Below are 27,067 nucleotides of genomic sequence, written 5' to 3'. Positions count from 1 at the left end.
GGTGGCTGCCTGAAGCACAGTGCAGTGGTGAAGGAAGGACTGACACCTGATCAACCCTTCATGGACACGAGGCCAAGCAACTGGTACCATCTTGCACAAGAGTCCAAAGTGATCTTAATCCAGATGAAACCCTGTATGATCCTGGCTTCTTGAGGGGCTGCAATGAGCCTGTAACATCCACAGCCCTAAGCTGGAGGGTAAAAAAAAGAGGAGGAAAAAAGTAATTCTGAAGAAAGTACACGGCTGCAGGAACACAGAGAAGCAAGCATAGATAATGGCGTTTTTATTCATAACACCTTCAACTCAGACTGCAATTATTTCAGCTGTTAAAGTTTTAAATCCGGGCAGCAATCGAGGAAAAGAAAAAAACCCAAATAGTCCCTGTGTGCACCAACAATGCAGCTTTGAATAATACACAGTAAGTTTATTTCATATTAACATGACCAGTAAAAAGAGGACATTTGACAGGATTTCACTTAAGGTCCTTTTCTTTATTCCTCTATTGTGTCCTTTTTGCCAGTCTCTTGTCCCTCAAACTGTGGATACTTTGCCTCAACGTCAGCCCAGGTGAGATAACCGTTGGCCAGGTCACGGATGATGGCAGGGAGTTCAGAGATCTGCAGGCAAAGCCACAAAGACATAAGAAACACAAAGTCAACAAAATCAAGCTGCTCTCTTGGGTATTTGGGAGAATGTGGGTAGTTTTTACATCAGCAACAGAAGAGGTACAAGGCATCAGCTGGAGGATCATTTTTGGGGAGAAAACAAGTAGTTAGAACATCTTAAATGACAGTCTATGTTATCTCAGTTATCAGGGTGATCCATGATGGAAATGCAACTGTCACTGTGGTGGACCACAGCAAGGTTCATCCCTGGTAATGTTGTGCTAGAGTTCTGGAAGGGAAAAAAATTCAATACACACAACCAAAAGGTGCTGTAAGCCAGGATTTAGCCAAGCCTTATTTACTCTAAGACCAGCACAGAATAAGCTGCCAACCTTTTCTTCGCTCCCCACAGCCCACTGTCACGGTGCAAAGTATCAGCCAGAAACCAGAAAATTTGCAGGAATTGAAGGAAAACAAAGTCTCATCTCTGGTGCTGGGCAGTGAGAGCTCACCCAGGTGGACACAGAGAGAGGTGGGTGCCCTGAGGAGCCAGCACTGAGCCAGACCCCCTGCCAGCTCAGCAGCCCCAGGTGCTTCTGTACAGAGCAAAGCCACAGCTCGGCCTCACAGGTGAGCACCATCTCCTCCTCCTCCAGGAACCGAACTGTTCCTGGGGTGGGGGCCAGGGAGAGAAGGGCACCAGTGAGAGAAGAAAAACACCAAAACCCTCAAGACTGCCCATCCACAGCTCTGAGCAGTTCTGCTCACAGGCAGACACCACCACAGGGAGGTTTCCCATTCCAGCACTACAGCCATACCAGCGGAGCACACTTAGGGCAGGTGTGGCTTCTGGGGAATGGTTCATCAGCTTCTCTGATGCTGCACAGGCAACACCAGCAGGAAGGAAGTTGTAAGGCAAAGAGCAAGCAAAGATCTGCCTTTCGGTGCCTGTGAATTCAGAGGAGCCCTGCTTTTGAAAACCAGACACAACCCAGCTAATGCTTCTACTCAGCAGCCTTCACTCCTAAAGAGCCACTCTAAAGAGCAGTGCAATCAGCACAAGCATAGCTTTCAGGTAAGATCAACACTTCTGCATTCAAGAAAAACAAAAGCTTCTCCTCATTTCATCAGCAGGGCCTGTATCTTTCGTCTGACCGGCGTCTCTCCCCCGGGGATTTCTCGGGACAGCTAAATCACCTGCAGAGCTGGAGGCAGCTCCCACAGAGCACCACTACTGGCTCAGGAACAGCAGGTAATGCCCTCCCCAAGCCCATCAGGAACACACCTGGCTCTGCCAGCAGCCAAACCCGCCCCCTGCCCCTCACCTCGGCGCGGATCTGGCGCATGGAGTCGCGGTCCCGCAGGGTGGCCGTGTGAGGCGTCCGGTTCACGGTGTCGAAGTCGATGGTGATCCCGAAGGCCACTCCGATCTCGTCAGTCCTGGCGTAGCGCCGGCCGATGGAGCCCGAGGAGTCATCCACCTTGTGAGAGATGCCGTTCCTGGTGAGTGCTTCAGCTGCAAGGAAGACAAGGGGGATCACCAGGACTCGTTACACGCTCAGCAGGCAACACAACCCTGGTACAGGCCTCCTGTATCCTCACTACCTGAAGGGGGGCTCCACGTGTCCCGGTTTCAAGCAGCATCACAGACCCTTAATTTTACTTTGACAGAATATCCAGTGTCCCAGTCTCTGTCAAGACTACAGTCCCACAACTCTGCTTTAACTCCAAACCACACCAGCCTCATGTGTGCTGGGGGATGTTCAGCACAGGGAGACAAGGTCCCAGGCAGAACTGGTGCCAACAGCAAAAGGCACTGTCTGACATGCAACCCCTGTTCCTTCATGTATTCCATTTTTTATGGTTCCTATCCTTCATCATGATGCCCACTACCAGTGGGCAGTTTTACAGAATGGTTGGAGGCTCAGCAGCTCTGGGACAGAGTCAATAAATTAGCTGGCCAATAAAAGCAGAGAAAACTTTAATAACAAAAGAACAAACATACAAACCCCCCCCACACTGTTCCAGACAGTTTCTCCCAAGCAGCAGGAAAGATTTATTTTTGACATAGCAGGAAAAAAAGAAATGTCTTTTACACTGCAAACCAACACAGGAAAGCTCGTGGTGTTGGGTGTTTTGAGGGAAGATGAAGAGTTTGATGGATACCCAAAGCTTACAGATACCAACCAACTCAGCTGGTGTAGGTAAACAGTGTTCCCTTTGCATGTGTGAGAGCCATGGGTTCCCACCACTATTTTATCCCTATATTTTCTCCCAATGCAATTTTCTCCCTCTCTTCCCAGTGCACATCCCCATCAGACCCACAGCGCTTAACACACTTACATAATTCCTTGACAAAAGGCATGAATTCCTGATTCTGGCTCAGAGGAAGAACGGAGCACTTGAACGGTGCCACAACAGCTGGGAAGCTGAAGAACTAAGGAAAAAGAGAAAAAGCACAAATAAATACAAGTTTAATCGTTAGGTCAGACTCTTAGGAGGTGAGAATAAGCTCTGACTGAGGCTGGAGGCAGGGTGACTGTTCCAGGGGAGTCAGTGGCCTTCTCTTAAGACATCAGCATTCAAGGCCCAGCAGTTGCAGCTCACAGCATTGAAGAACTGGTTTTCTCCAGCTGTCCTCCATCCCTCCTTATCTCCTGAAGCTAAATGTTACTTCCCACCAAAAGAGGTCTACCAGAGCCCTCCTGAAAAAATTTAACCTCATCTGTATTACAGAAAAATGAAGGGCAGAGGGGTCTTTCCAGGAGATTTATTCTTATGCACAGTCTAAACCAAACATCCTGTTTGAGAGACTCCACGCATATGAAGCATAAGCAGCTCAAATGCTTTCAGCACCCTCCACAGACACCCTCAGAATGTGCCAAAAGTGAGGGAAAATAATAAAATTTTTCCTGGCAATCAGCAAGGTCTCAAAGGGACAGAATTTATGCATATGAGATGTACCAGAATACAGAGCAGCCTACACTACACAGAAAGTAAATGGGTATTAGAAGGGTAGTTAAGTCTAACATATTTCATGGGCAGTTTGGGATTGAAAGTCAACTGTGTCCCAACTCTGGGATCTTGAACCTTATTTCCCCCATTCATAACTGTATCACATCCTGTAGCGCACGAAGGAGCACTGTTACATTTCTGTACCACAGTCTAGCAGCCAGAAACAATGAAAAAGAACCAGAGTCAGATTTCCAGCCAGCTTCCCATGGGCCACCAGCAAGGGCACAGAGCACCACATTTGGGCACTGGCTGGAAGAGGATGGTGCTCTGGATGTAACACATACTGGCCCCTGCTACAGCAAAGTTTCAGGCCAAGGTTTTAGGGTTGCTCAGAATCAGAGAAGGTTAAATTTCACAGGGCACTGAGGAAACAGTTAGTCCATTGTCTGCCTTACTGCATGGAACTATGATTCCAGGAAAAGCAGCAGAAAGAAAGGAAATTAAACACTGAAGAGATGCCTTTCTCTGAGCAATGGGACACTGCCAAGTGTGAATCCAGAAGGAGGAATTTCTCACCCCCTTGGCAGTAACACAGCGGGAGCCTCATGCACACACGGCCCCAGAACGCTCTGAGGGCGCGTGTAAAAATGACATGTACGCTGGCAAAATAGCAACCCTACAGCCCACACCTGGGCTCTCCCATCTCCACTGGGTATTGTGCCCTCTTATTTTAGCCCTTTCCCTGCATGTCAGGGAAAAGCAAGTGCTTGCAGGTGATTTAAGCTGAGGCCCAGCTGCAGGAAAGCTCACCGTTCTCTGCTCGTCTCCTTCCCGGATGCGGAATGTGTGTTCAAACACTGTGTACATGATCCTTCCAATACCAAAGGAGGGTTCAATTACATTTGGGACAATTTCTTCCACTGGAACATAAAATAACACACGTCGTCATTAAACATGGATTTATACACAGAAAAAGATGTGGTTACTGATGCTGTCTTTCTGCTCAGAAGTTCTGATTACCTGTATCTGAGCACATGGAAATAAAAGGTTAAACATTTCTGCTCTACATTCAGGTATTTACCTGAAATAGAGATTTGGACTTAGTCCACGTACAGGATGTATTTAGGCTGTAAAAAAACAACTGAGGGCCCGGCTCTGGCCCCAAGAACAAATAACACTGCACAACTTTCATCCATGCAGATAAACCCTCTTCCACTTCGCAACAGCAAAACCTCATCCAAACTGTTCACTGGGAACAGTCCCTGCTCCACACCAAGCCACAAACCATGTCCAGGCATTGTCTAGGGTCACTGTTTGGCACAGACTAAAGCCATGCCAAACAGCCTGGATTATGGCAGGGCAATGACACCCTCCCTACTCTCCATCCCCTTGCAATGTATCACGAGGGAAAGAACAAGGATAAACTGGTTTGTGTTCACAAAACCCCTCAGCAGATGTGATGTGCTGTTACTATGCACCCGTCATTCTCTCCAGTCTTTGCCACCTGTTCATCAGAGGCTTTTTCTCCCCTTCTCCCTTCTGTGTATGAAAGGAGCTCAGGGACAGCTGCCCTGTCCAGAAAGAGCAGCTCTTTACAAAAAGCTGATTGCTGTTGGAGAAGAAACAGGCATCAGCTGCTCCTGAAGATCAAGGGTAGGATCCAGCTCTCCAGAACTGCATCCCAACTGGCCTCCCACTCTCCATGACAGGAGAACAGTCCTCTCAATTAAGCACCCAGCCCAGGGTGGAACTTACACCTTGCTGAAGAGTTTGTAACTAGATGATCTTTATGGGAACTGATTTACCTGAGAATGCCCCCCTAAATTAAGGTAATGATTAGTTGAGGATCAGGTCTGCGATTCCCATCCCCTACACCTTAAAAAGAGCATTAGATGCCTGTATGCACACCTTAATCATAAAATCACAGAATCCTAGAATGGTTTGGGTTGGAAGGGAACGTAACCATCTTGTTCCAATCCCCTTCAATGGGAAGGGACATCTTCCACTAGACTAAGTTACTCCAAGCACTGTCCAACCTGGCCTTGGACACTTCCAGGGGTGGGGCAATCACTACTTCTTTGGGCAACCTGTTCAAGTGCCTCAGCACCCCCTCAGTAAAGAATTTCTAATATCTAACCTAAACCCGCCCTCCTTCAGTTTAAAGCCATTAGCCCTTGTCCCATCACTCCATGCCTTTCTCTAAAGTCCATCTCCAGCTCTCTTAGAGCCCCTTTAGGCACTGGAAGGGGCTCTCAGATCTCCCTAAAACCCTCTCTTCTCCAGGCTGAACAATCCCAGCTCTCTCAGTCTGTCTCCAGAGCAGAGGTGCTCCAGCCCTTGAAGCATCTCTGTGGCCTCCTCTGGACACACTCCAGCAGGTCCATATCCTTTTTATATTGGGGACCCCAGAGCAGGACACAGCACAGGATGATCTTGTTTTATCTGTGCGTTGACCAACCCATTTTCAAGACAAAAGAGAGGGAAACTAAGTTTTCCCTTCTGTTTGCAGACAGCAGGCAAACTGCCAAATGTTCAAATCTAAAGGAAAACCAGCAGCTGGGGTTCTACTTGCTGACCCCCATCAACAACTTTGACTCCTTCTTTGAAGTTGTGATAAAGCAAAGCCTGGCACAGCAGTAGCATCTGGACACCTCAGTGGCTCAGGAGCTGCAAGAACAAATATATTCTGCACAAGTTGCTCTACTCCCTCCTACAAGCACTTACGTTCTCAGCCTGGGGCAGGATGATCCACTAGTTACACTACGAGCTGGGGAAAACTCTACCTCCATCTCCAGCTCTGTCAAAAGCTTCCCAAATGACCTTGGGTGAGGTACTTACAGAGCTGGCTGGAAAGACAAGACTTCTTCGAGGAACTAAATGGGTGCATTTTGGAAAATTACCCTCATTTCCCATACCGAGACAAAAGCTCTGTGGAGATGCCGTCACTGAGCAAAGCTGGTGTGATTATCCACTACCAGAGGAACTGGACTTGTGAGCTGGCAGAGTCTGGTCAGGAGGGCAGCCTGGAGGGCTGGCAGATGCCAGGGGACCTGGCTCCAGGCAGCAGAGTGACAAGAGGAGCTCTGAGCACAGGGCTCTGCAGGGAGCCCTTCCAGCAGCCTGTCACAGCCCATCTGCACTGCAATGGACACCGAGCTGAAAGCTCCCTAACCTTCCCAGATCCTCCATCACTGCAACAGCTGGTTCACAGCACCACAGGGGACCTCACAAATCCTGGAATATGCAACTGGAGCAGTGTGGCTATAATACCTCACTCAAAGTCTATTAATGGGTGACCAGACCAGGCAACAAGCTGGGAAAGGGGCCCAAATCAATGGTCACTGAAATCCCACTGCTGTGTGAAAGCTTTCCAACTCAAACAGTCAGATTTCAAGGAAATTACATTTGGCATTTTTCCTATGCTGTGATACAATATTAACAGGATAAGCCCACTAATAATGTGTATCCCATTCAAAGTGTATCTTGATCTGCCTCTTATTGTTGATGATCAATCAACAAAGATACAAATTTACCATGTAACGTTTTCTGAAATCTCTTCACAGTAACCATGTCCTTTGTTATTTTAAAAGTTTTCCCTTCAGTTTCAACAGTGAATTCCCTGCAAAACAAAGAGAGGTCACTTAAAAGCTACAATAATAAACAAACAAGTTGTATTTCCTTAATTGCATCAGCTGGTTGACTGCAAGAGTGGGATGACAGAAGCCAGGGCAAACCCCAGAGATGAAAGAAACATGTAGCACACCCATTAAGAGAAATTTGCATTAATAATAAAATTACTACATGTACATTAAAAGCAACCATTTTCATAATCACAGTGAACTTAGTTGTGGTTAACAGCCTGAAGCAAACTCAATTAGGAAATGGAAAACTCTCAGGATGAAGTACATACACTGAAGAGAAAAAGAGAAGAACACAAAGCAGGCACTGGCTGCAGACTTTACTATCAATAAAACCAGGATATTGCTTGTAACTCATCTATTGAATCATTTCAGTGAGATTCAGGATGGACTAAATTCACTTCCTCCCGGGTTTGATGTGTGTACACCATATCCTGCAATGGTTTCTCTGCTGCTTTTCTACACTTCCACACTCATAGAGATGGAAATGAAATCAATCTTAGCTCAGGGAAAAAAAGAAAAATGTAAATGTTACCATTCTGGAGCGTATTCATTAATCCTACAGCTTGTACTGTTTCAGGCAGGAAATGAAGTTGATTTTTTTATTACTGCACCATTAGCTTTCTCATAACATATACAGCTGTTGACCTGCTTCAGCCAAATTTGACAACTGTAAAGACCTCTTATATTTTCAGTTCTGCGTGTGTTAGGAATGCAGGCAGCCAGGTTAAGGAAAAACACACAAATTCCTGCCTCAGTAAGTCAAAGGCTGCTAAAGCTGCTAAAGAGGTCCTAAAGCAGCTCAGTGAACACTGGAGGATACTCACACAAGTTTTGGTTCTCATTTAAGTATTTTCCATTAACTATGTTCCATTAATCACAGAATTATTTTACTAATTTTAAAATTGAAGTTTAAAACCATCTGGCAGTCCTGGTCAACCCTCAAACCAGAGCAGGGAAGCTGGTAAACACTCGCCATTTCACTGAAGTCTCTCTTTCCTGGGACGATCCTGCTAAAGCTCATTCCCACACAAATAAATATTTGATTTATGTGCATACACCACGGCATATATTGATGGATGACCAGCAATGACTACTGGAAGGGACAGCACCAAAACATTTCAGACGATCCACACAGCCTGCTCTCACGAGGAAGCTGGTTTCAGGAGGCTCAAATAAATCCAGCAGCACTTTAGGAACCCACAGCAGAGGTGTCAGAGGAAGGTACCACACACAAACACACAGCCAGCTCACCCTTTCTCGTTGAGCAGCTGCTCCATCTCGGTGATGTAACACTCGTCACACATGGAAAGGTATTCCATCACCACCTTTGCATCCTTCTTATAAGCTTTGCCAATGGCTCCCTTATTTGCCTCAAACTGAACAACGTTGACTGTTCTGTACAAGGCAGTTAAGGAGCCTGTGAGGACAGAAAGCAGGGCCTGGTTCTTTCATTATGTCAAAGCTAATTGCTACACAACACAAACAAATCTCCTCCTCCTCTGGATTAAGGAATTTCCCTCCAAGAGAGGAAAGGAACAATAAAAAGTACCCACAAGCTCAAATCTTTGCAGGTTACTTCCCAAAGTGATGCTGCTCTGTAGCTCCAGGTTTCCTCGCTAAAGTTACAGATGTAACTTAATTTAGAGCTGTGCAGCTCCCCAAAACATCAAATCACTTCTCACTTCAAGAGAATTTGGTTTATTCTGAAAGGATATAGGTTCTTTGAGAAGCTTCTCAGCTATAAGAGGGACTTTGGTGGCGCGGGCATGGCAGGAAAGGTCATAGCAGGAGCGATCAGCACAGCCAACGATCTCAATCCAACCCTGGAAAAACAGAAGTGGAGGCTTTCACCAACTCACTTTTTTGCCCACTTAACCATCAAATATGTTTATTCACCCCTAAGCCCTCCCTGCTCCCATGACTGTTTTTTCTACATAATTAGCTCTGTTACAATAAGCAGCCCTCGCTCACTAGTTGTCCCTTCATTTGAGTGATTCCATTTGTTTCCAGAGGAAACAATCAGTCATGTAACCAGTGCCTGTGTTCAGGGCCAGGTTTTCCACATGGCTTGGCAGAGCACAGCCCTGTGCCAACAGCTCGGGGCTGGGGCCAGAGCACACAGCCCTGTCACTCACATGCCACAGGCACCCAGACATCATGGCCCCAGGGTGTTCCCTGCTCCCAAGCATGGAACAGACAGCAGGGAACCAGCCACATCAGAATGGCCAAAAGCCTGGCTTACAAGCTGGTAGGACACAGATCACATGCAAGGGAAGCTGTCCTTTCAACATTTCAGCATGTTTGGCAAGGAGGAATCTCATCACCATTCACACAGAATTGACGAAGCTTTCTAATAATTGCAGCAAATACAACCACCTTCTGATTTTCTAAAAGACAGTCCTGTATAAGAAAAGGCTCCTCAGCTGCTCCCCATTCACTCTGTTACATGTGGACATACAAGCTGTGTGTTTTTCCAGCCTGCAGTGACATAGTAGGCTGTCAGGAAGGGCGTGTGAACAGAAGAAATCCCTATGCTTGAAAAATTGTGGTGTTCCAGAACATCTCGAGGAATTTTTACACAAATTAAACCATTGGGGTACTACAGGTACTTCTGAGAAAACACAAAATCCAGGTTTCTGTGGTTGTCCAGTCTGGAGAAGGGAAGGCTCCAGGGAGACCTTAGAACCCCTTCCAGTACCTGAAGGGACTACAGGAGAGTTGGAGAGGAACTTTTGATAAGGGCATGGAGTGACAGGACAAGGGGGAATAGATTCAAACTGACAGAGGGCAGGGTTGGATCTGATATTAGGAAGAAATTCTTCCCTGTGAGGGTGAGGAGGCCCTGGCACAGGTTGCCCAGAGAAGCTGTGGCTGCCCCATCCCTGGAAGTGTCCAAGGCCAGGTTGGATGGAGCTTGGAGCAACCTGGGCTAGTGGAAGGTGTCTCTGCCCATGGAAGGGGCATTGGATCTTTTAAGATCCCTTAACCCAAACTATTCTACACAATAACTTTATAGAATAGATTTTAAGCTACTCAGAGCAGTTCGCTTCTTACTACTGAGTTCTGCAAGTTGGTATAAACATTTTTGGTAGAGTTAAGTGACAAACCAAAGTGGGGTCCAGCTCACAAGGTCATTTTGTCACGCCCCTGGGATTGATGTGCTCACTTCTGGGTTAGGACACACTGCTTTGTGAGGGTTGTCCTGATCCATGACAAGGCTTGCAAAGTTTAATAATCTTATTTACATGGTGTGGCTCACACATGTCCAGTTTTGGGCAGGCTGGCAAGAGAGGCTGTGAACTTACAGAAGTCAGCTATGGACATTCAGAGGAAGCCATTCCAGTTGTTTCTACAGGTCTTTTCTACAGGAAGACAAATCACCCATCTGAAATGCAGGAGGCTTTTTCCTAACCTTAAGGTTGGTAGAACTTCACTGGCTGCTATTCCTCTAAATAGCTGTAACAAAACATCCCTAGTGGTAAGCCTAAATCCAACCAACAATACAAGAGAATAAGCACTCAACAAGGCCTAAACCAAAAAGCTTTCAATGACTCAGCAGGAAGATGATAAAAAAATCTTTAGGAATTTTTCTCCCAGCACCAGCTGTCTGAACTGGCAGGAGTGAACTCACTTCTCACAGCTTGGAAGAGGGAAAGGAAGACCAAGCATTCAGGCAGGAAGAAATCTGCCCTGGAGTAATGCCTCTAGCAAAACAAATCCTTCCCCACTGCTGTTATAGGGGTTGAAGTCTTTGGAAAGCACTAGGACTCTGTTTCCTTTCATTCCAGATGGATTTCAACCAGTGAAACGTCCCCAGGCTACTTCAGGCTCCAGCAAAGGAGTCTGGACCTACAAAAGCACCATGAACAATTCATAAACTTAATGCAAGTGCACTGCAGGGAGCTGACCAGTCCCCTTAGCCCTGGATTCAGAATATTTCCACTGCACTAAGTGTGTTCAGGCCAACGTGGGACTGGACAGACACATCAGACTGACAGCCTTAATTTTTAAGCAGCAAGAAATAAACCAGATCTGCACAGGGAGAGCTGTTTTCCCTTTGCCACTTACATAGGATGTTTTGGACTCTGCATCCCAGCAGTCACAGGCATAATGAGCCATCTCATTCTCCATGTGCTGTCGGAAGCGCAGCTTCTCCGGGGACACACCGACCTTTGTAAGGAAGAGGTAGATTCTGCCAATGAAGTAACCGAGAACGGAGTTATTGATCACACCCTGGAGAGGGAAGAAGCAGGAAGAAAAGACTCACATTAATTCCTAAGGAAGCAATGCCATGATTTGTTGTGCCTCTGCAGACGACCTGACACGTTACAGACAGAACTTCTTGCCCCTCCCTGTAGTTAAGTACCGTGTCTCCCCTGAAACTATTACATCTTTTCAAATCCACCTCTTGCCACTGGCACTATCTGAACAAACAGTTATTGTTCTTTGAGTCTGTTGAGTATTGAGACTCATCACTCACTCATCACTCACAAGTAGGTGCAGATCACCTACTTGTAAATGCCCCACTGTGTGCAGCACTGCAGTCACTGGCACTACAACAGCTGCACCCTACAGCTCAAAGCTGTAATAAAATAGGGGAGTGGTGTTCTTTTGTTTTGTTTTGGTTTTTTTTTTTAGTTTTAAGGTTTTTTGGTTTGTTTAGGTTTTGGGGGGTAGTGTTTTGGTGTTTTTTTTATTTGGCTTTTTTTTTTTTATTGGGTTTTTGGGGGGCTGGGGCAGAGGGGGTTGGAAAACCTACCCATTCATAATTGGATGAATCAGGTAGTAAAACCTCAGTGTGCAAGCCCTGTATTGATGGGGGTCAGCAGCTGAGTATTGAGATTCCCAGTTAGTGCTGGTATTAATATTCCTTGCCACAAGCTAAGAGTGGAGCTTAACCTCTAACCACTATCCCAGCACCACCTTTCTTTACTGGTTACAAAGGCCAGGCTTGGATCTCAGTGACGCTGATTCCCTGAAGAGAACCTGCTCTTAAACCTGGGAGCAAACCCCAGCTGGCACCAACACAACAGTCTGTAAACTCGGCCTTGGGAGCAATATTCCAAAGCTGCAGGTGTTTGCAAGAGGAAGGTTACCTGTTGGACAGCGTCTCCCAGCCGCATCACGTGGGCAGACTGCCCGCTGACCTGGGCCTTGGCCGAGTACAGCAGGATGTTCAGATCTGCCACGTTCTGAAACTTGGGGTGGTTTTTCTCGCTGGGATCCACAAAGTGCTCAATTTCCGCCATGGTGAATTCCCTGTGAAAACAAACAAATGTGTACTGAGTATTTTAGCATTAGCCACGGCCCCTCTAGTAAGTCATTGTGCTTCAGCCTCTCACAAGCTTACACAAACCCAGAGCCAAGACAATGTACAGATTGGAACATGAAACAATCTTATCCCCCTGGATTTAGTTTCGTCTTCAAATTCCTAATAAAACTTTCTACTAATTCATCTAGATGTCTCCAGGCCATGGTTAACACCAGGGTGAATCAGAGCAGGGAATACCACCTTTGAAAATGCTTCCAGAAGTTCTCTGGAGACTTTTTCCAGACTGCTGTGATGCTCACAGTAAAAGTATTTGTTCCCTACAAGGTCAATGAAGACTAATCCACTGATTAATTCAGCAGCCTTAACTCATGTCAGAGGTGCCAAAAATAACCAGGTGAGGTGATAATTTCTTGAAGGTAATAGAACTGCTACACTCAGCAACGGTGTGCAATCTGTTTTAAGAACTTGTCTTTAATACATCTATACTCATAGATTGATTCCGAGCCTTCTTTCTTGAAATCACTTTCCACTGAATTAGTTCATTATCAAGAACCTTTAAAAAAGCTCTAGGTAATAATTAAATGTAAATCACAGCCATCAGGATCTAATTTGCTGTGACTGCACAATAACAGTCTCCAATAAATGTGCCACAAGCGCATCATTTATATTTGACTGAAAATTATTCCAGTGAGAAAAGTTCTCATTTCCAGATGTGCAAAAGAGAACAGGAGGACTGAGAAAATTCCAAAGAGTTCCCTTCATGTTAACAATGCCACTGCCTCTCATTTGTGGCACCACATTAATCCATCACCAAGTTTACAACACGTACTGTCTGTGCATGGCAGCTCTTGTTCCAGATTACCAATCAGAATAGTTCACTTAAAATACAGAGATTATCCCTAACGAAATGCAACAATCACTTTTATCCAGAGATGGAACTGAAAGGAATTCTCAATAAACCTGAGCTTTCCTGATCGACTGATCTTGTGACACAAACACAGGTCCTGAGTCAGGTTATCTCACAACTTCTTCTCTGTAACAACCTGTAGAACTGCAGAATCTGCAGGACTGAAAGAAGGAAATATTGCTGCAAGGCCAACCACATTTTGATTTCAGTTTTAAAGTATATTGCATGAACATAATTAAACAAGTGAAGTCCTGTAGAGAACACAGCTACCTTTAACATGATTCGTTCAGACTATGATGGAGGCCAAATTCTGTCAACTCAGAGTTTATTTCTAATACAACTATTTCAGATTTTACTTCTCACAAGCCATTAAGATAGAATTCTGTACTTAAAACCTAACTAGGAGTTCCTCTGTGAACCCCGAGACTCACTAGGCACATAATCAGGATTCCTCTGGGAGAAAGCACTGAAGTGAAACAATCCTGTGCCAACACTGGAACAAAAGGGAGGTGCCATCAGCTCCCTGGTACCCTTCTGCTGAAAGAGGAAGTTCTGCAGTACCTCACTCTGATAAGGCCGGAGCGGGGTGAGATTTCATTTCGGAAGGAATTTCCAATCTGGGCAGCAGCAAAAGGCAGTTTGCCTTGGTTAAACTCCAGGAGACGCTTGAAGTTGAGGAATATTCCCTGTGCAGTTTCTGGCCTCAGATAGCTGAAAGGAAATGGGGGAGAGGAAAAACCAGGAAGGTAAAAGGGTGGGTGGGGAAAGCAGGGATTACAGAAAAACACAGTTACTACCAAACTTAAAGGTGGTACTTTTTCTCTTGACTCTTAATTCCAGACACAAAGCAATGAAGCAATAGACTGAAGGGGAGGAAAAACACCCAGCATCAGCTGCAGCCCAAACACTGCACTCCACAGTTACTCTCAAAAGTAAACTGGATGACTTGGCTGGTTTTGAGATGCGAGCATGGAATTGAAAAAGGGGTTTTGAATGAAATACAGTGGCCAGTGACATCAAGGAGGTCACAGGGAATGCAGCCTCCCTGCCTTTCCTATGTATGCCTGTGCTGCACCAGCCTTCTTACAAACATGGATTTTGGAGGCAAACCATGACTACAGCACTGTGGGGGTTCAGTGTAAGGCCCCTACAACCCCTACAGTGATTTGTGACCTCCTCAGACAATACAACCTACCCAGACTATTTATCATACTACACTGGAGAACACATACAACACGTAGCTTTTATCCCATTCCAGAGCACAGGCAGCAAGAATTATATTCTCTACTCTTCAGTGAAGGTTTTGGTTTTAGTTTCAGAGATCCCAGCTCAGGACAACAACCCCTACACTCTTACACATGTAAATTATGCTACACAGGATCACTCTGTTGAGTAACCTCATCCTCAAACAGGTACCCTGAAGTAGGTTTTCTACAGCCAAGAAGCCACTGACAACTACAGACCCAGTGTTAACTGGCTCTATGGAAACTACTCCAACCAGCAAAGGCACAGCTGGGATCCACATGTTCTGGGTGCTTCAAGTACTTTCATGATTCTGCAACAGCCTCTTGTTTCTCCTGCCTTCCACCAAGAGCACGAGGAATGATAAACTGCCAGAGAAGCCTGGGGCTGAAAGGCAGGAGAAGGTTACTCAAGAGACTTCATTTTTATTCCAAGTGATCTATAAAGCAGGGAGAGTATGATCAGAAGGAGATTAGTACCTACCCAGGCATGTTCCCTCCAGGCCCAATGGAGGTCTTGAACATTAGATTGAAAGAAACAGGAGGGGACAGGTCATTCCCAGTGACAGGTGACTTCACATTGTAGTTCACAAAGAGATCTGCAAGTTCTTGCTGGCCATAATTGTCCAACTAATAGCAAAACACAAGACAATAATTTTAATTACTAGACAAGACAACAGGAATCAATAATGTCCCCTTCGTCTTTTACTGAGCATGATCCACAGCTCTGAATCACCTGCTCAAAATAATATGCCCATTTAACATAAATTTTCAGGCAAGCTAAAGCTTGAGACAGTGACAAAAGAATACTTTGCACATTTGCAAACCCATTTTAGTAATAGAGGTCCAGGATTCAGTCAAAGCACAGGAAGTCTGAGCACAAGAGTGGGTGTAAAGCAGAAGAAAAGTCACTGGGACTGCACCACCACCCACCAGAAGCTTCTTTTAAACAGCTTCAGCTAAAACATGGGGAGCTCTGAGTTGGGAACAAAAAAATAGAGCAATAAGGGAGAAGAAAACTAAAATTTCTGCAGGGCTTTGTTTGCATTAATTTCTCTTTCTTCTGCTGCATGAAACACAATATTCAAGCTACACATTAGATGCTCTTTTAGAGCTGCTCTGCATTTCAGCTAAATAGAGCCAATCTGCAGCTCAAGGCTTCTTGGTGAGAGATTTTCCATCTGCTCTAAAAATAACTTGGTAATGACCAGACTCTTTAACGAGTGGGATAACACCAGCCCCTTCAAGGAACCTACTTTCCCTTTACTCTGGAAATCAAGCAGTAGTAGAACCACTGATCTAATTGCAACCTAACTGCACAAGAACATGATTTCTGGCATTGTTTTGTTCATTTATGTACCAGCTTTTTGGATATGTACCTTTAAATGCAGTTCCAGTACTTCAAAGTATCTATACTGAACAGAGCAGCAATAATTTAACACTCAAGTTTAAAAATCAAACGAGCTCAAAAAAATTGTCATGATACTTCATGTATCAGAGAAACAGAATATAAAAAGAGTTTATTAATAGAGAGATTTCCCTAAAGGATGGTCAATGTTCAGCTTTATAGTATGGAAATCCTAATGACAGCTACTCAGTGACGCAAACCACCAGCAAAAAAAGTTTCTCTTTCTGGAAGAAAGCATTCATTCTGTGCCTAGCTCTGGAAGCATTTCTCCTAGAAGTCATGAGAGCAAACGTTTAAAAGAAAGTAAGAAAAACAAATGGAAAAGAAGAAAGGCAAATGTCTGTGCAGCTGCTCTGGATGTCAGCGTGAGCACCGACTATTCTCAGTAAACACGGGAAAGATCTGTGCAGGGTGATAGAGACAGAGGAACAAATCTCAAGGGCTTCAAAGCTGAGACAACTTCAAAACACACCAATTCAGTGCTAAGCTGCTTCAGAAAACCCTGACAAAACTTCTCATCCATCTCTGTTCCTTTGCATGACAATCCAGCAGTGAGGGATTGACAAAGCTAAAGGCTTTGTGCCGGGGTGTGAAGTGGAACAGAGCAGGCCAGCTCCAAAGACTGAGCTTCAGGCCTACCAATCCAACACTCAAGAGACTAATACAATAGCAATAACTCTCCAAAACAGTAGGAGGGAGATGTGATTAACCAGTAAGCTCACAGCATTTATTAACAAGTAAGTTTTCAGTATTTGTGAGCATGTAAAGCCCAACATGTATCTCTGAGGTCAACACTTCTGAGCATCCTCAGGAACAGAAAAGGGACACTGCCTCTGGACTCTGCATTGCACTTCCCCTGTCACACACACCTCCCTGAAGCATCCACCTCCTCATGCAGGCACCTACCTGTGTTAGAACGTTTTCCATTTCTGCCTTTTTCTCTGCCGTGCACTTCTTGTCAGACATCAGCTTTTGCAGGTGAGCTGTAACAAAAGCAGGTCATGAGTTTATATTGAAACTCCATCACTGACCCCACTCTAAAGCCTGACAAATCAGGAGGACCCTCCAGCACAGGTGTATGTCCACAACTTGTCTTGACAGTGTCCATTGGGGTAATTCCACTAATGTCATCAGGGCAATGGTGGTCTACAGTTCAAATGTATTGATGTGCCAGAGGGAAGGCAACAGGTCCTTATCTAGTTTCTTTCCAGTATTATTTCCTTAAACCCCAGCAATGGCTTTGCAGTCCCTTTCTCCTTGTTTCCTTTCTATACAGATAGAAATTAAAGGCAATGTGTGATTCTGAGCCAGCAAGGCTAATTTTATCCCAACACACAGAGGCACGTAGGGAGTTGGTACAGTGGGGTCAGACTGCATTCCACTGCACAGCACAACATCCTCTGGGAGACACAAAGGCAGGCAGTGATGCCAAGCCTTCCCACTCTTGTTTGAAAAAAGCAGTTTGACTTTTTAGTCAGTAACAGTTCAGTGTGGCAGTAACAGCAGGTGGCTGTTCAGCACGGATGGGCTGCAGAACAGACAGGGACACGCTTGTTTATGAGGCTGTTCAGCAAAGGAGGTAGAGGTTTGATGGGCTCCTTTTGAGGTTTTTTTAACTAAAAAAAAAATACTTCTAAATGAGCATTATGAAAACTGCTTTAGTGCCAATACAGCTCGTTCCACGTGCTTAACTTCCAAGGAAAAGGCTCAAAAACTAGAGAGCACAAACTACTTAAACAGAAAGCAGAACAATCCTCCCTTTCACAATGGAGCCTTAAGTGAAAAAGTTTTCAAATAGGTTTTTTATTTCTAAGACTGGTGTCATTTTTTCGTTTGTTTTCAAACAAATTTTCACCAATAATTAGAAAGAAGTGTGAGGACTTTGCAGACCTAAGAAATGCCTGAAGTCTATTTCTAAGCTACACACATCAGTCAGCAACTGCCGTGTAATAGACCTTTGCATGGGAAAAACATGCTCTGACTCTTTATATCATCATTAAATAATTTCTGAGTACTGAATAAAAAGCAACTGAAACTCAAGAAAACCAAGATCAGAATACAGAAGAGAACAGTAATCTTGTTATACAGGGGGCCCTCAGCTTAAACACAGTAATCTTTTAGGGCCTGATGACACTGGATTTCACAAAAAGGGACAGAACTATGTTTTCACTAGAGATCTTGGACCTCATTTAAGACACTCATAGAACTTATGGGATCTTCAGTGTGGTATGATTATCTAACTACAGACACAAGTATGAAAGACTGGCTATACCCACAGGCCTATCTTGAGGAGGATTCTCATTTCCAATGTTTGCACACTGGAAGCCCACCCAGCCTCGGAACAAAGTCAAACCTTTCAAGAGGTGATCGGCACGAAAACATTCCCCATTTTTCACATCTTTCACCATGAAGTCAGCAAACTTGTCTACGTGGCCAGAAGTCCTAGAAGAAATGATACAAAAAAAAAATGAACATGACAACTGCCACCAGACAGCCCCAGGTACTGTGTGATCCCAGTGGACAGACCATTATCCTCCAAACTACACGCTCAAACTGCAGGCTCAGTCCTGCTTCAGATTAAAGAGTCACGTCAAACAGCACCATCCCGCAGAAAATCTGATCTGTGAGAAGTATCAACACACCTAAATCTTAAAATGACACTTAGTGCCTTTAGGAACTGCATTGTGATCAAAACAAGACATAGCTGCAGTTGTGAGGAGCAACCAGTAATTCAGGGGGACAGATTCCCACTATTTTAAACCAGGGATCCATGAAAGCTTCTGCCTGTTACACCACAACCCACACAAAGCAACACAATTGACTCGGCTCAGGTCTGAGTTCAGAAGCTCCTGACATATTAAGCAAACCTATGGTGGTCTTAGTGGAGACACGTAGGTGAAAGCGTCCAGAGTCTGAACTCTGTTCTCACCCTGGAAAGATGGTCCCTCTACCTGGTCTGTGGACAAAGAGAGGCCTTTGATCCCCAGGGCTACAGAAGCATCATTTGCATTCAGAGCTCAGTTAACACATTGCATGGGGCCACCCCTCCACAGAGGAGGGAAGGATGGTCAGGCCACTGTCCTAAACTAGGACACAGGTGCCCCAGGTTTAGGCAAGCCACCTAATCCACTATTTTGTCTTCTTCAACTCTTAGAAAAAAAGAATAATGACAATTTCTTACCTAATGGGACTGCTAGGAGACATTGTCAGACATGAGTACTGCTGTTTCCCCTGATTTATGGAACAACAGCTTCTCACACTGAGCTGTGCACTGGGATCTAATAATTTTGCACTGCAGCAAGGTATGAAATTGGGTGACCCAATCTCATGATCCCTGTGGGTAATTTTACTGAATTTTACATAGTAAAAAGCAACTATGACCAGAAAAGACGTGCTGCAGAGAAAAAGACAGGTATTTACTTCAGAACTGGCTCTGGTGTGAGCATGGTGCAGTCGATCTCCAGGATCTGCTCTTCCTGAATAAAGTGATGTCTCCATGCTTGGATGATGTTGTTCTTCAAAGCACACCCAACAGGCCCAAAGTCATACAGACCACTGACACCTGCAGAGAGAAAGAGGGGAAAAAAGTGTGGTTGGTGCAAGACTGTACGAGCCTGAACTGTTTGGAGCAGGTGTCCTCCCTCCTCAGTGTTTCCATCACGATCAGGGCAACTCAGCTTCCCTGTGCTGAGCAGACTACAGGATGTGGTTCACTGCAGTGAGCTCTTTCTATCCAGACCCATGCCATAAAGGCTGAAAATAAACTATATGAAGCATCCACAGACCACCCCATACACAAACCAGCCCAGTTCAGCTGCAGAGCACAGGGGGGGCAGAAGCTGCAACTGATAAATATCTGCAACCAACAACTCTAAAATCCACTCTCCCTCCACCAGCAGATTATATTTTGTAAAGAGTTTTGTGGGAGCAAGCTCTCTGAAGGAGGAATCTGAATACAGAAGCAGTGATCATGCACAAGCCAAAGCAATATGTTATGGTCAGTAATAACACACATCTGCCAATCAGCAGTTTAGCCACAAAGCAAAAAAAAAAGGGAACAGAAAAAGCCAATAAAACAACCCAGAGTGTTTATTTTAGTATCTTAGGTGAAAGAGCAATAACCATCCAGGCACTGTGCTGCCCCCTGAGATGCTCCTATCAGCCATCTGAAGAGATTTAACAGCCACATTTATTCACCTGTGCCATAAAGTTCATTGACAAAGGTCACTACGGTAACAGGTTCTAAAGGTCACAGTGGATTTGAGCAGTATTGATCCCCATGTGGGCCATTCACTTAAGAGCTGGACTTGATGAGCCTTGTGGGTCCCTTGCAACTCAGAATATTCTGTGAATCTCTGATTATCTTGCCAGGAAAAGCTCAAATAGACATGAATGTTTGAGGAAATTAGCTGATTACCCCCTTAAATGCCAAAACACCCTATCCCTCTGCAAAGACACCACCTACTACAATGAAATGCTCAGAACATGCACCCTGAAGTCCACTCATTTACATTCAGAAAGGAAAAGACAAAATTTCACCCCAAAGACTTCAGAAAGGGGGAACTTTTGAAAGGCTTACAGACTCAAACCAGAAAGTTAAAAGCCAACCTTAAAAAAAAAAAATTCTTTTATGTTGCATTAATATAACACTGCACGAGTACAGCATTTCACCCAGCCAGAAAGACCAGAACATTAGCCTAAAGGGAATAAAATGTAAAATTCTTCAAACCTCCATAAATAGAAAAGGCCTGATCATAGAAAAACCTCCTTTTCAGAGTGTCTTCCATCTTAACTCTGTCCACGATGTCATCTTTGGGCTGCAAGGCCAGTTCCTGTAAGCCAAGCAAACCAAAATCAGTGAGTAGCTCCTGTTTCTGGCAGGACAAACTCTCTGGAAATCCTCTCCACTCGCCACTATGACTCAAAAGTCTGTGAAGACCATTTTGAAGCAAAGGTATCCTGCCAACACGCTCATTTTCCAAGGAGCAATGGTCCCGCTGGGATTCAAGTGCTCAATTATGAACATCATTGTCTGAATGCAGCACTTTAGACACTCGAGGTGGACTCATGACCTAACTTTCAGACAGCTAAGCCTGGGCTAGTTATCCTCACCTTTCTTCACAATCACTGCAAAGAAATGCCAATTTCCAAAGCAATTCTTCTGACCTATTTCCCTCTCCTGACTATAAAAAGAGCTTCAAGCGACCAGCTCAGGTTACACACATCTAACTCTTGGCATATATGAATCTTTCAGTAAAGTGCTCCTCACATGAAAGAATTTTGACTATGAAGGTTACAAGCACCCTCATCGCTGTGCTCTATGTATTTAGGTACTCGTACAGGAAATATCTATCTGCAAAATGTAAATGTATTTCACAAATATGCCCCCCTGCACTCAGAAAATTTAGTTACAGAGTGCCTTAATGCTCTGACTAGATACTGTGAAAATGTTTTACAGCAGACTCACTGTTTTACCTGAAAAACTACGATTTTTGCAAATTTATGAGTGAGGTCAGCAAACCCGAAAGATTTTCCTTAAGGAAGATGTTTTGATAATTTAAAGCACAGTTAAGGCAAGAGGTTCAATAAATTCAGATGATGTCTCAAAACATCATTTTGAACAGCTCTTTGGTAACTAAAAGTATTGTATGTCCATTTATTTCAAACTTTTCCTTCTTTAACATCTTTAAAGACAAATAAGTGTGGTGTAATTTTAAAGCACTGTACCTCTTCTGCTCCCATGGATTAGCAGAAGACAAGGAATAACTTTGCATGAGAGACAAAAGAGGCAAAGACAGACAGAGAACACACATGACAGCAAGTACCAGAACAGGACCTGGATGGGAATCCACCTGGCAGACTCTGCCTAAAAGCAGAGAATCCCATTTGGGTGACCAGGGTTTCCTAACACACAGGATGACTTTTGCCCAGAGAGGGACAGAAGGAGAGCAGCAGTGACACAGCCCAGTTCTGAACTGGCAGGGAGGAATGGCAGCAGCACAGCTGTAACTGGAGCAGGTACGGAATTTTGCAGACCCCCTCTGCTACCTAAAGAGAACAGTTCCTGAACTGTGCAGATGTCAGAGAAGCATGTGTTTATAAACATAAATATATGCATAAATAGAAGGCAGAAGTGCCTGTGTTAGCCTTCAAGGGGAAGAAAGATCCTGTATGGGAGCAGAATCATCTACTGACTTACGGTTTCAGGACATAAACCAAGGAATTTTAAACACTTAACTGCTCTGCCCTGCTCAAAGATTCAGATTCAGAGCTGTTCTGCTGTCTTTAAGTAGGGATCACAGGGATTGAAAACCACCAGCAGCTGCTAAAGCAAACACTCACAGTGCTGCCTCCCCCAAAAGGTGCAAGTGACTGTGCTGCCTTGCTGGGAACACCATCAGGAGGGATGCACTCCCATCCTAGAGTGCTGCACTCACAAGGGCAGATGCTGCCTTTGCAAGGTCACTCCTGCATTGCCAGCCCACACAAATTGTGTAAGTGCTGAGCACACCTCCACACTGCACCCTGCATTGCCCCAACACAAAGGTGGGGCTCTCAGGCGCACTCACATTCTCACAGTAAGGCAGCTGCAAGCAGCAGTGCATTTATTTATTAATTCATTCATTTTTAAGAGTACCACCAAAGCACAGCTACGATCACTTTGATATGAAATACAAATCAGTTTCCTGAGTGAATCTGCACACCTGACTGTATTTCAGCTTCAAGAGTTTCTTTCTGTTGTTTCAGTCTGGAAAGGGGAGGAAAGCTCACAGGATAAAGAAGTGCATTTTACTTGTTTATTGATAGAGAGGCAAAACAAACTTCGAGTTCCGCCATCTCATTTGCACGAAGATTTTTCAGAGCGCAACTGCATTTAAAAAAGGGGACACAATTTCAATCCACCCCTCTCTTTAAGGCTGAGGAAGGCCACGGGCTACTTGAAATGCCTCCCAAAACTTTGTTTAAACTGCAGCAAAGGAAATTATTTCTAAATAAACATGTTCCACGCCAGTCTGGGAATTTCGGTGCTGCACAAAGAATCTGAAGACAGAAACTCACTACAGGGAACAGCACGTGCTCTCACTGTGCACAAAAAAAAATCTACACAGCAAACAAAGACTAGTGACATATACACTCCAGTTCAGCTTTGATTACAGACCCCCTCAATATGACCTCATATTTATTTGTTTGCACACTGACTTAATGCTAAGAGAAAGTAGTGTAACAGATAGAGAACGAAATTGCCACAAAGTTGGAAACCTGCAAACTACTTCAGAAGTGATTTAAACAGTCTACCCTACTGAAACTGTTTAGCCCAAATCAATACTGCAAAAGAGAAGTAAGTAGAGATTTCAAAGCTTTTCAGACAAGGCTGGGGGACTGAAAATTTCATTTCCAGACTCACCTTTGCTTCTAGAACCCTCTTCCGAGCTTTGAGCTCTGCTACAGCTCTGTCTATGTCCACCTGGGGAGCTTTCTCTTCCTTCAGCTTCCTTACCAGCTCTCCCTAGAAAGAGACAAAGAACCATGTATAGATTCATTCTTTCAAGACCTCTCCTTCTTCCAGCTCCCCTGGTAATCCAAAAGGAGGGTTTTTTCCGGCCTCCCCACTCTTCACACAGGTCTCCAGAGGCTGCAAGTGAGAAACACTTACCCATCTGAGAGTTCACAGAAGTAAACATCATTAGAGAAATTCAACCACCCCCCCACTATTGTGAAATCCCAGATCTGCTATTAAACCTCAGTGTGTAAATATACTCCTCTGTGTACAGCGGATTTCCACAAATTCATGATTTATGTCTTTGAGGATGCACTAAGTGGATTCTCAGATGGTGAGCACAGGCTTTGTGCTCTCCCACTCAGTAACAAGGTTTCTCTTCCTTCTACCCCTTCCTTTTTCTTCAAAACTTATGACCATTTCAGACTTCTTTTCCTCTGTCCTGTCTGATCAAAACAGAGCAGTAAGGACACAAATTTCCAGAAGGTCTCACAGAAGACAGACACTCTTAGCCTAATGTCTGAGCAAGGAAGGCATTGCATGATCTGTAAAAACTGTTATTATTTTTAAAACCTGTTCACTGACTTTGAGAAAGAACAAAGTCAACAAAAAATAAAAATACCCTTGGAAAGAAAAAAAAACAAAATCTAAATATATCAGAGCAGCAAAAGCCTGCAGTGGGCTTACACCAAGATCTTGTCCTGAGTCAAACCACCATCACCTTGTTACAGTTCCACAAAGGTCTCTCTGCCCTGTGGGGATGATTCTCCCCTTTCATACCAGGGAAGTGCTCAACCCCTATACACACATCACCATTCTTTTCTGAGCATGATCCTCAGCAGTCATGCCCAGCTTGTCACTGAACCGGGAAATAAATGAATTAAAAGTCTTCCTTTGAGTCCACTCTTCGTCACCAAAACCAAGATCTATCTTGAATTACTGGGAAGGACAAAGGAGCTGGAGGAAAAAGCACAGAGATGTCAAGTGGGACGTTCTAAAAATGGGATGCTCCAAGTTCAGCATTTTTCTTGCATCTTGCACTTCTCCACTGAAGAAGGAAAAAGGAAAAAAGAAACCACTATCCATAGTGATTACAATATTCCCATAATACAAGCTTTTTCCTAAATTCAGAGCTTTCCTGACATTAATATTGCAGGTAACTTAGAAAGTAAAGAGAAGAGAATACACTGATTACCATTCTGTAATCAGATTAGAGAAACTAAAAGTACTTCAGAGACTGAGGGGTTCAAAGGCTAATTTTATTAATAAAAGAAGGAAGTCTCCAAGCACTGCATTAAAACAAACACACTCAAAGAGAAGAAGCAAAAATAAGAATCCTGTCAGGCTCCTTAACCCCATGGGCTACAAGAACAGAACAAATCTGCTGTTTCCTTCCTGTTAACTACTTACACCCGAACGTGAAAGTTTCACTCTGGGGCTCAGGACTCCAACTGCCATTCCTGGGTAACGTGGCAGAGGGAGGGATCTGATCTGGGGTTTTGGTTTTGTGTTTTGTTGTTTTTTTTTCTTTTAAAGTAGTGAGTCCAAATTGCCTTTGTTGAGCCAGGGGGTCGGCAGCAGAAAAACATCAAGGCAGCAGCAAAGCAGCTACTGCTGAGTCAACAGAGCCCTCACCCTGCTCACTGCTGAGCATCCAAAAGCAGCACACAGCAACTCTTTGTCCTGACCTATAAGTAAGACACACTCAGACATACACAAGGAGGAGGGAAAAAAAAAAACCAACCACAGAACTGAGGCAAATAATTACGTTTGCTGACAGGACTCGGTCTAATTAAAGCTCCGATCCCGAGCCCAGCCCAGAGGAGGAGTGCACAGCAGCACTCGATGTGGCAAATTTTGCTGCAGCTTTGTCCCACAGACCAGCAAAGCAGAGAAGGGATCCACCCCTGGATCACGGCAGCTTATTGCATCAGGCACTGCTGCAGGAAGATACGCTGCTCACTCTCCATAGGCTGAGAGTCCCTTAGGTTTAATTAAACTCCTTCTCCTGGAGCTGACAGACACAGCCTCCCGCATGGAGAGGTATCAACTACCCCAATCTTTGTTACTCCCTCTCCCTTCCCTCTTGGGCAAACATCTCAGGGAATTAGTACAGTCAGTTGTAGAACACAATATGGGCAGCCCCAGCTACACAAATTTACCCACAAACCTTCCCTTGGCACCCCACACTCCCGTTTCAATCCCAGAAAAAAAGGGGTGCCTTGATACTCTAAATGCAAATGACAGCACCCAGGATTTTAACTAAATAAATTGGCTGGTTCTAGAGATTATTGCTTTATTTACAAGCTCCCTTGCCAAGGCATTATGCTGTACAGTGATTCATAATAAAAACTCACTGAAGTGCTGGCATAATTAGAGGGCCATAAATCCACTCATTTAATGGGAAAACACACGCACAAATCCACAGATACAAGGGACACACACGTAGCTGTGCGTGCAGCTAAGGAGAATAATATGGACTCAGCCACTTAAAGGAGGCACATGGGGAACACACGGGCACAGGTAAAGAAGGGAGGAGGGGGAACTCCACAAGCTCCACTGCCATCAGTGTCACAGAAAGGGTACCAAGATTTACTCAGGAAATTGAAAGACGACCACATCCTTCACAGGTAAGAAGGATGCTAAAGATGGGAGACGGGAAGAGAACGTGATGCAGCCCCAGCTAAAAGGAGACAGCACCTACCTAGACAAACGAGAATGATGAAATGGAAAATATGCAAAGGAATTAACCTCCCTTACTGCATCGGGCAAATATGCAACTCTAAAGAACGTCATTTGCCTCCGAAAACCCGAGAGAAACTCAGCTCTAAGGGGCATACCGCCGTGTGACCCCCCCCCCCAAGGGGATGCGGAAACATATGGGGGCTGTTCTACAGGGAGAAGGGCTGTAAACCAGGACACGGCGAGCGCTGGCTCGGGCACAGCGGGCACAGCCAGCCCGGGAGGGGACACCCAGGTGGGCTGAGCACAGACCCAGCTCAGCCGGGCAGACCCAGCTCAGCCGGGCAGACCCAGCCCCGCGGGGAGGGGGAAAGGACCGGCTGGGGGGACCCGAACACGACGCCCCCGCCCCGCTGACCCCCGGGGCTGAGCCGGGAACCCTCACCCGCGACCAGCGCTGGACAGAGACCCCGGGGACACCCCCTGGACCCCTCCCGGACAGAGACCCCCGCGCACACGCCTGGGGACCGCCCAGCCCCCCGCAGTGCCCGGTGTGGGGAGGGGGGGTGAGCTCAGGGATGCGCCGCGACCCCTCGGCAGGGCGGGCAAACCCCGGGGTGCGGGGGACACACGGGGGGGCACCTCCCACAGCCCCGCCCGGCGCCCCTCGGCCGGGCCGCGTTACCTGCTGCCGCACCGCGGTCCGGAGCGGCGCCAGCAGCGCCTCGGCCTGCGGGCCGTCCATGGCGGGGGCGGCGGAGCGGAGCGGGCGGGCGAGGCGGCGCAGCAGGGCGGGCAGGGCGCTACGGAGAAGCGGCATGAGCGGGAGGAGGGGGGCGGGGGGGGAGGAGGAGGAGG

The 27,067-nt window shown here is 45.4% G+C and overlaps 1 protein-coding gene across 1 annotated transcript; it reads right to left on the bottom strand.

Moving 5' to 3' along the window:
• Positions 1-268: 268 nt before the first annotated feature.
• GARS1 (glycyl-tRNA synthetase 1) lies at positions 269-27,028 on the bottom strand. The gene is made up of 17 exons (XM_032694914.1): positions 26,895-27,028; positions 23,435-23,536; positions 20,759-20,861; positions 19,450-19,591; positions 18,383-18,471; positions 16,936-17,012; positions 15,106-15,251; positions 13,942-14,091; positions 12,298-12,460; positions 11,270-11,434; positions 8,917-9,024; positions 8,453-8,598; positions 7,094-7,179; positions 4,371-4,480; positions 2,949-3,042; positions 1,931-2,121; positions 269-617 (listed from the first exon to the last, which is right to left on the bottom strand). Exons 1-17 carry the CDS (start codon positions 26,952-26,954, stop codon positions 492-494), a joined length of 2,058 nt encoding a protein of 685 aa, XP_032550805.1. The 5' UTR covers positions 26,955-27,028; the 3' UTR covers positions 269-491.
• Between the last annotated feature and the right edge of the window lie 39 nt (positions 27,029-27,067).

Source organism: Chiroxiphia lanceolata, chromosome 1 (genome assembly GCF_009829145.1).
Source record: "Chiroxiphia lanceolata isolate bChiLan1 chromosome 1, bChiLan1.pri, whole genome shotgun sequence".
Classification (NCBI taxonomy): Eukaryota; Metazoa; Chordata; class Aves; order Passeriformes; family Pipridae; genus Chiroxiphia; species Chiroxiphia lanceolata.
The sequence above is the reverse complement of the archived record's forward strand: the minus strand, read 5'-3'. Positions and strand labels throughout refer to the sequence as shown.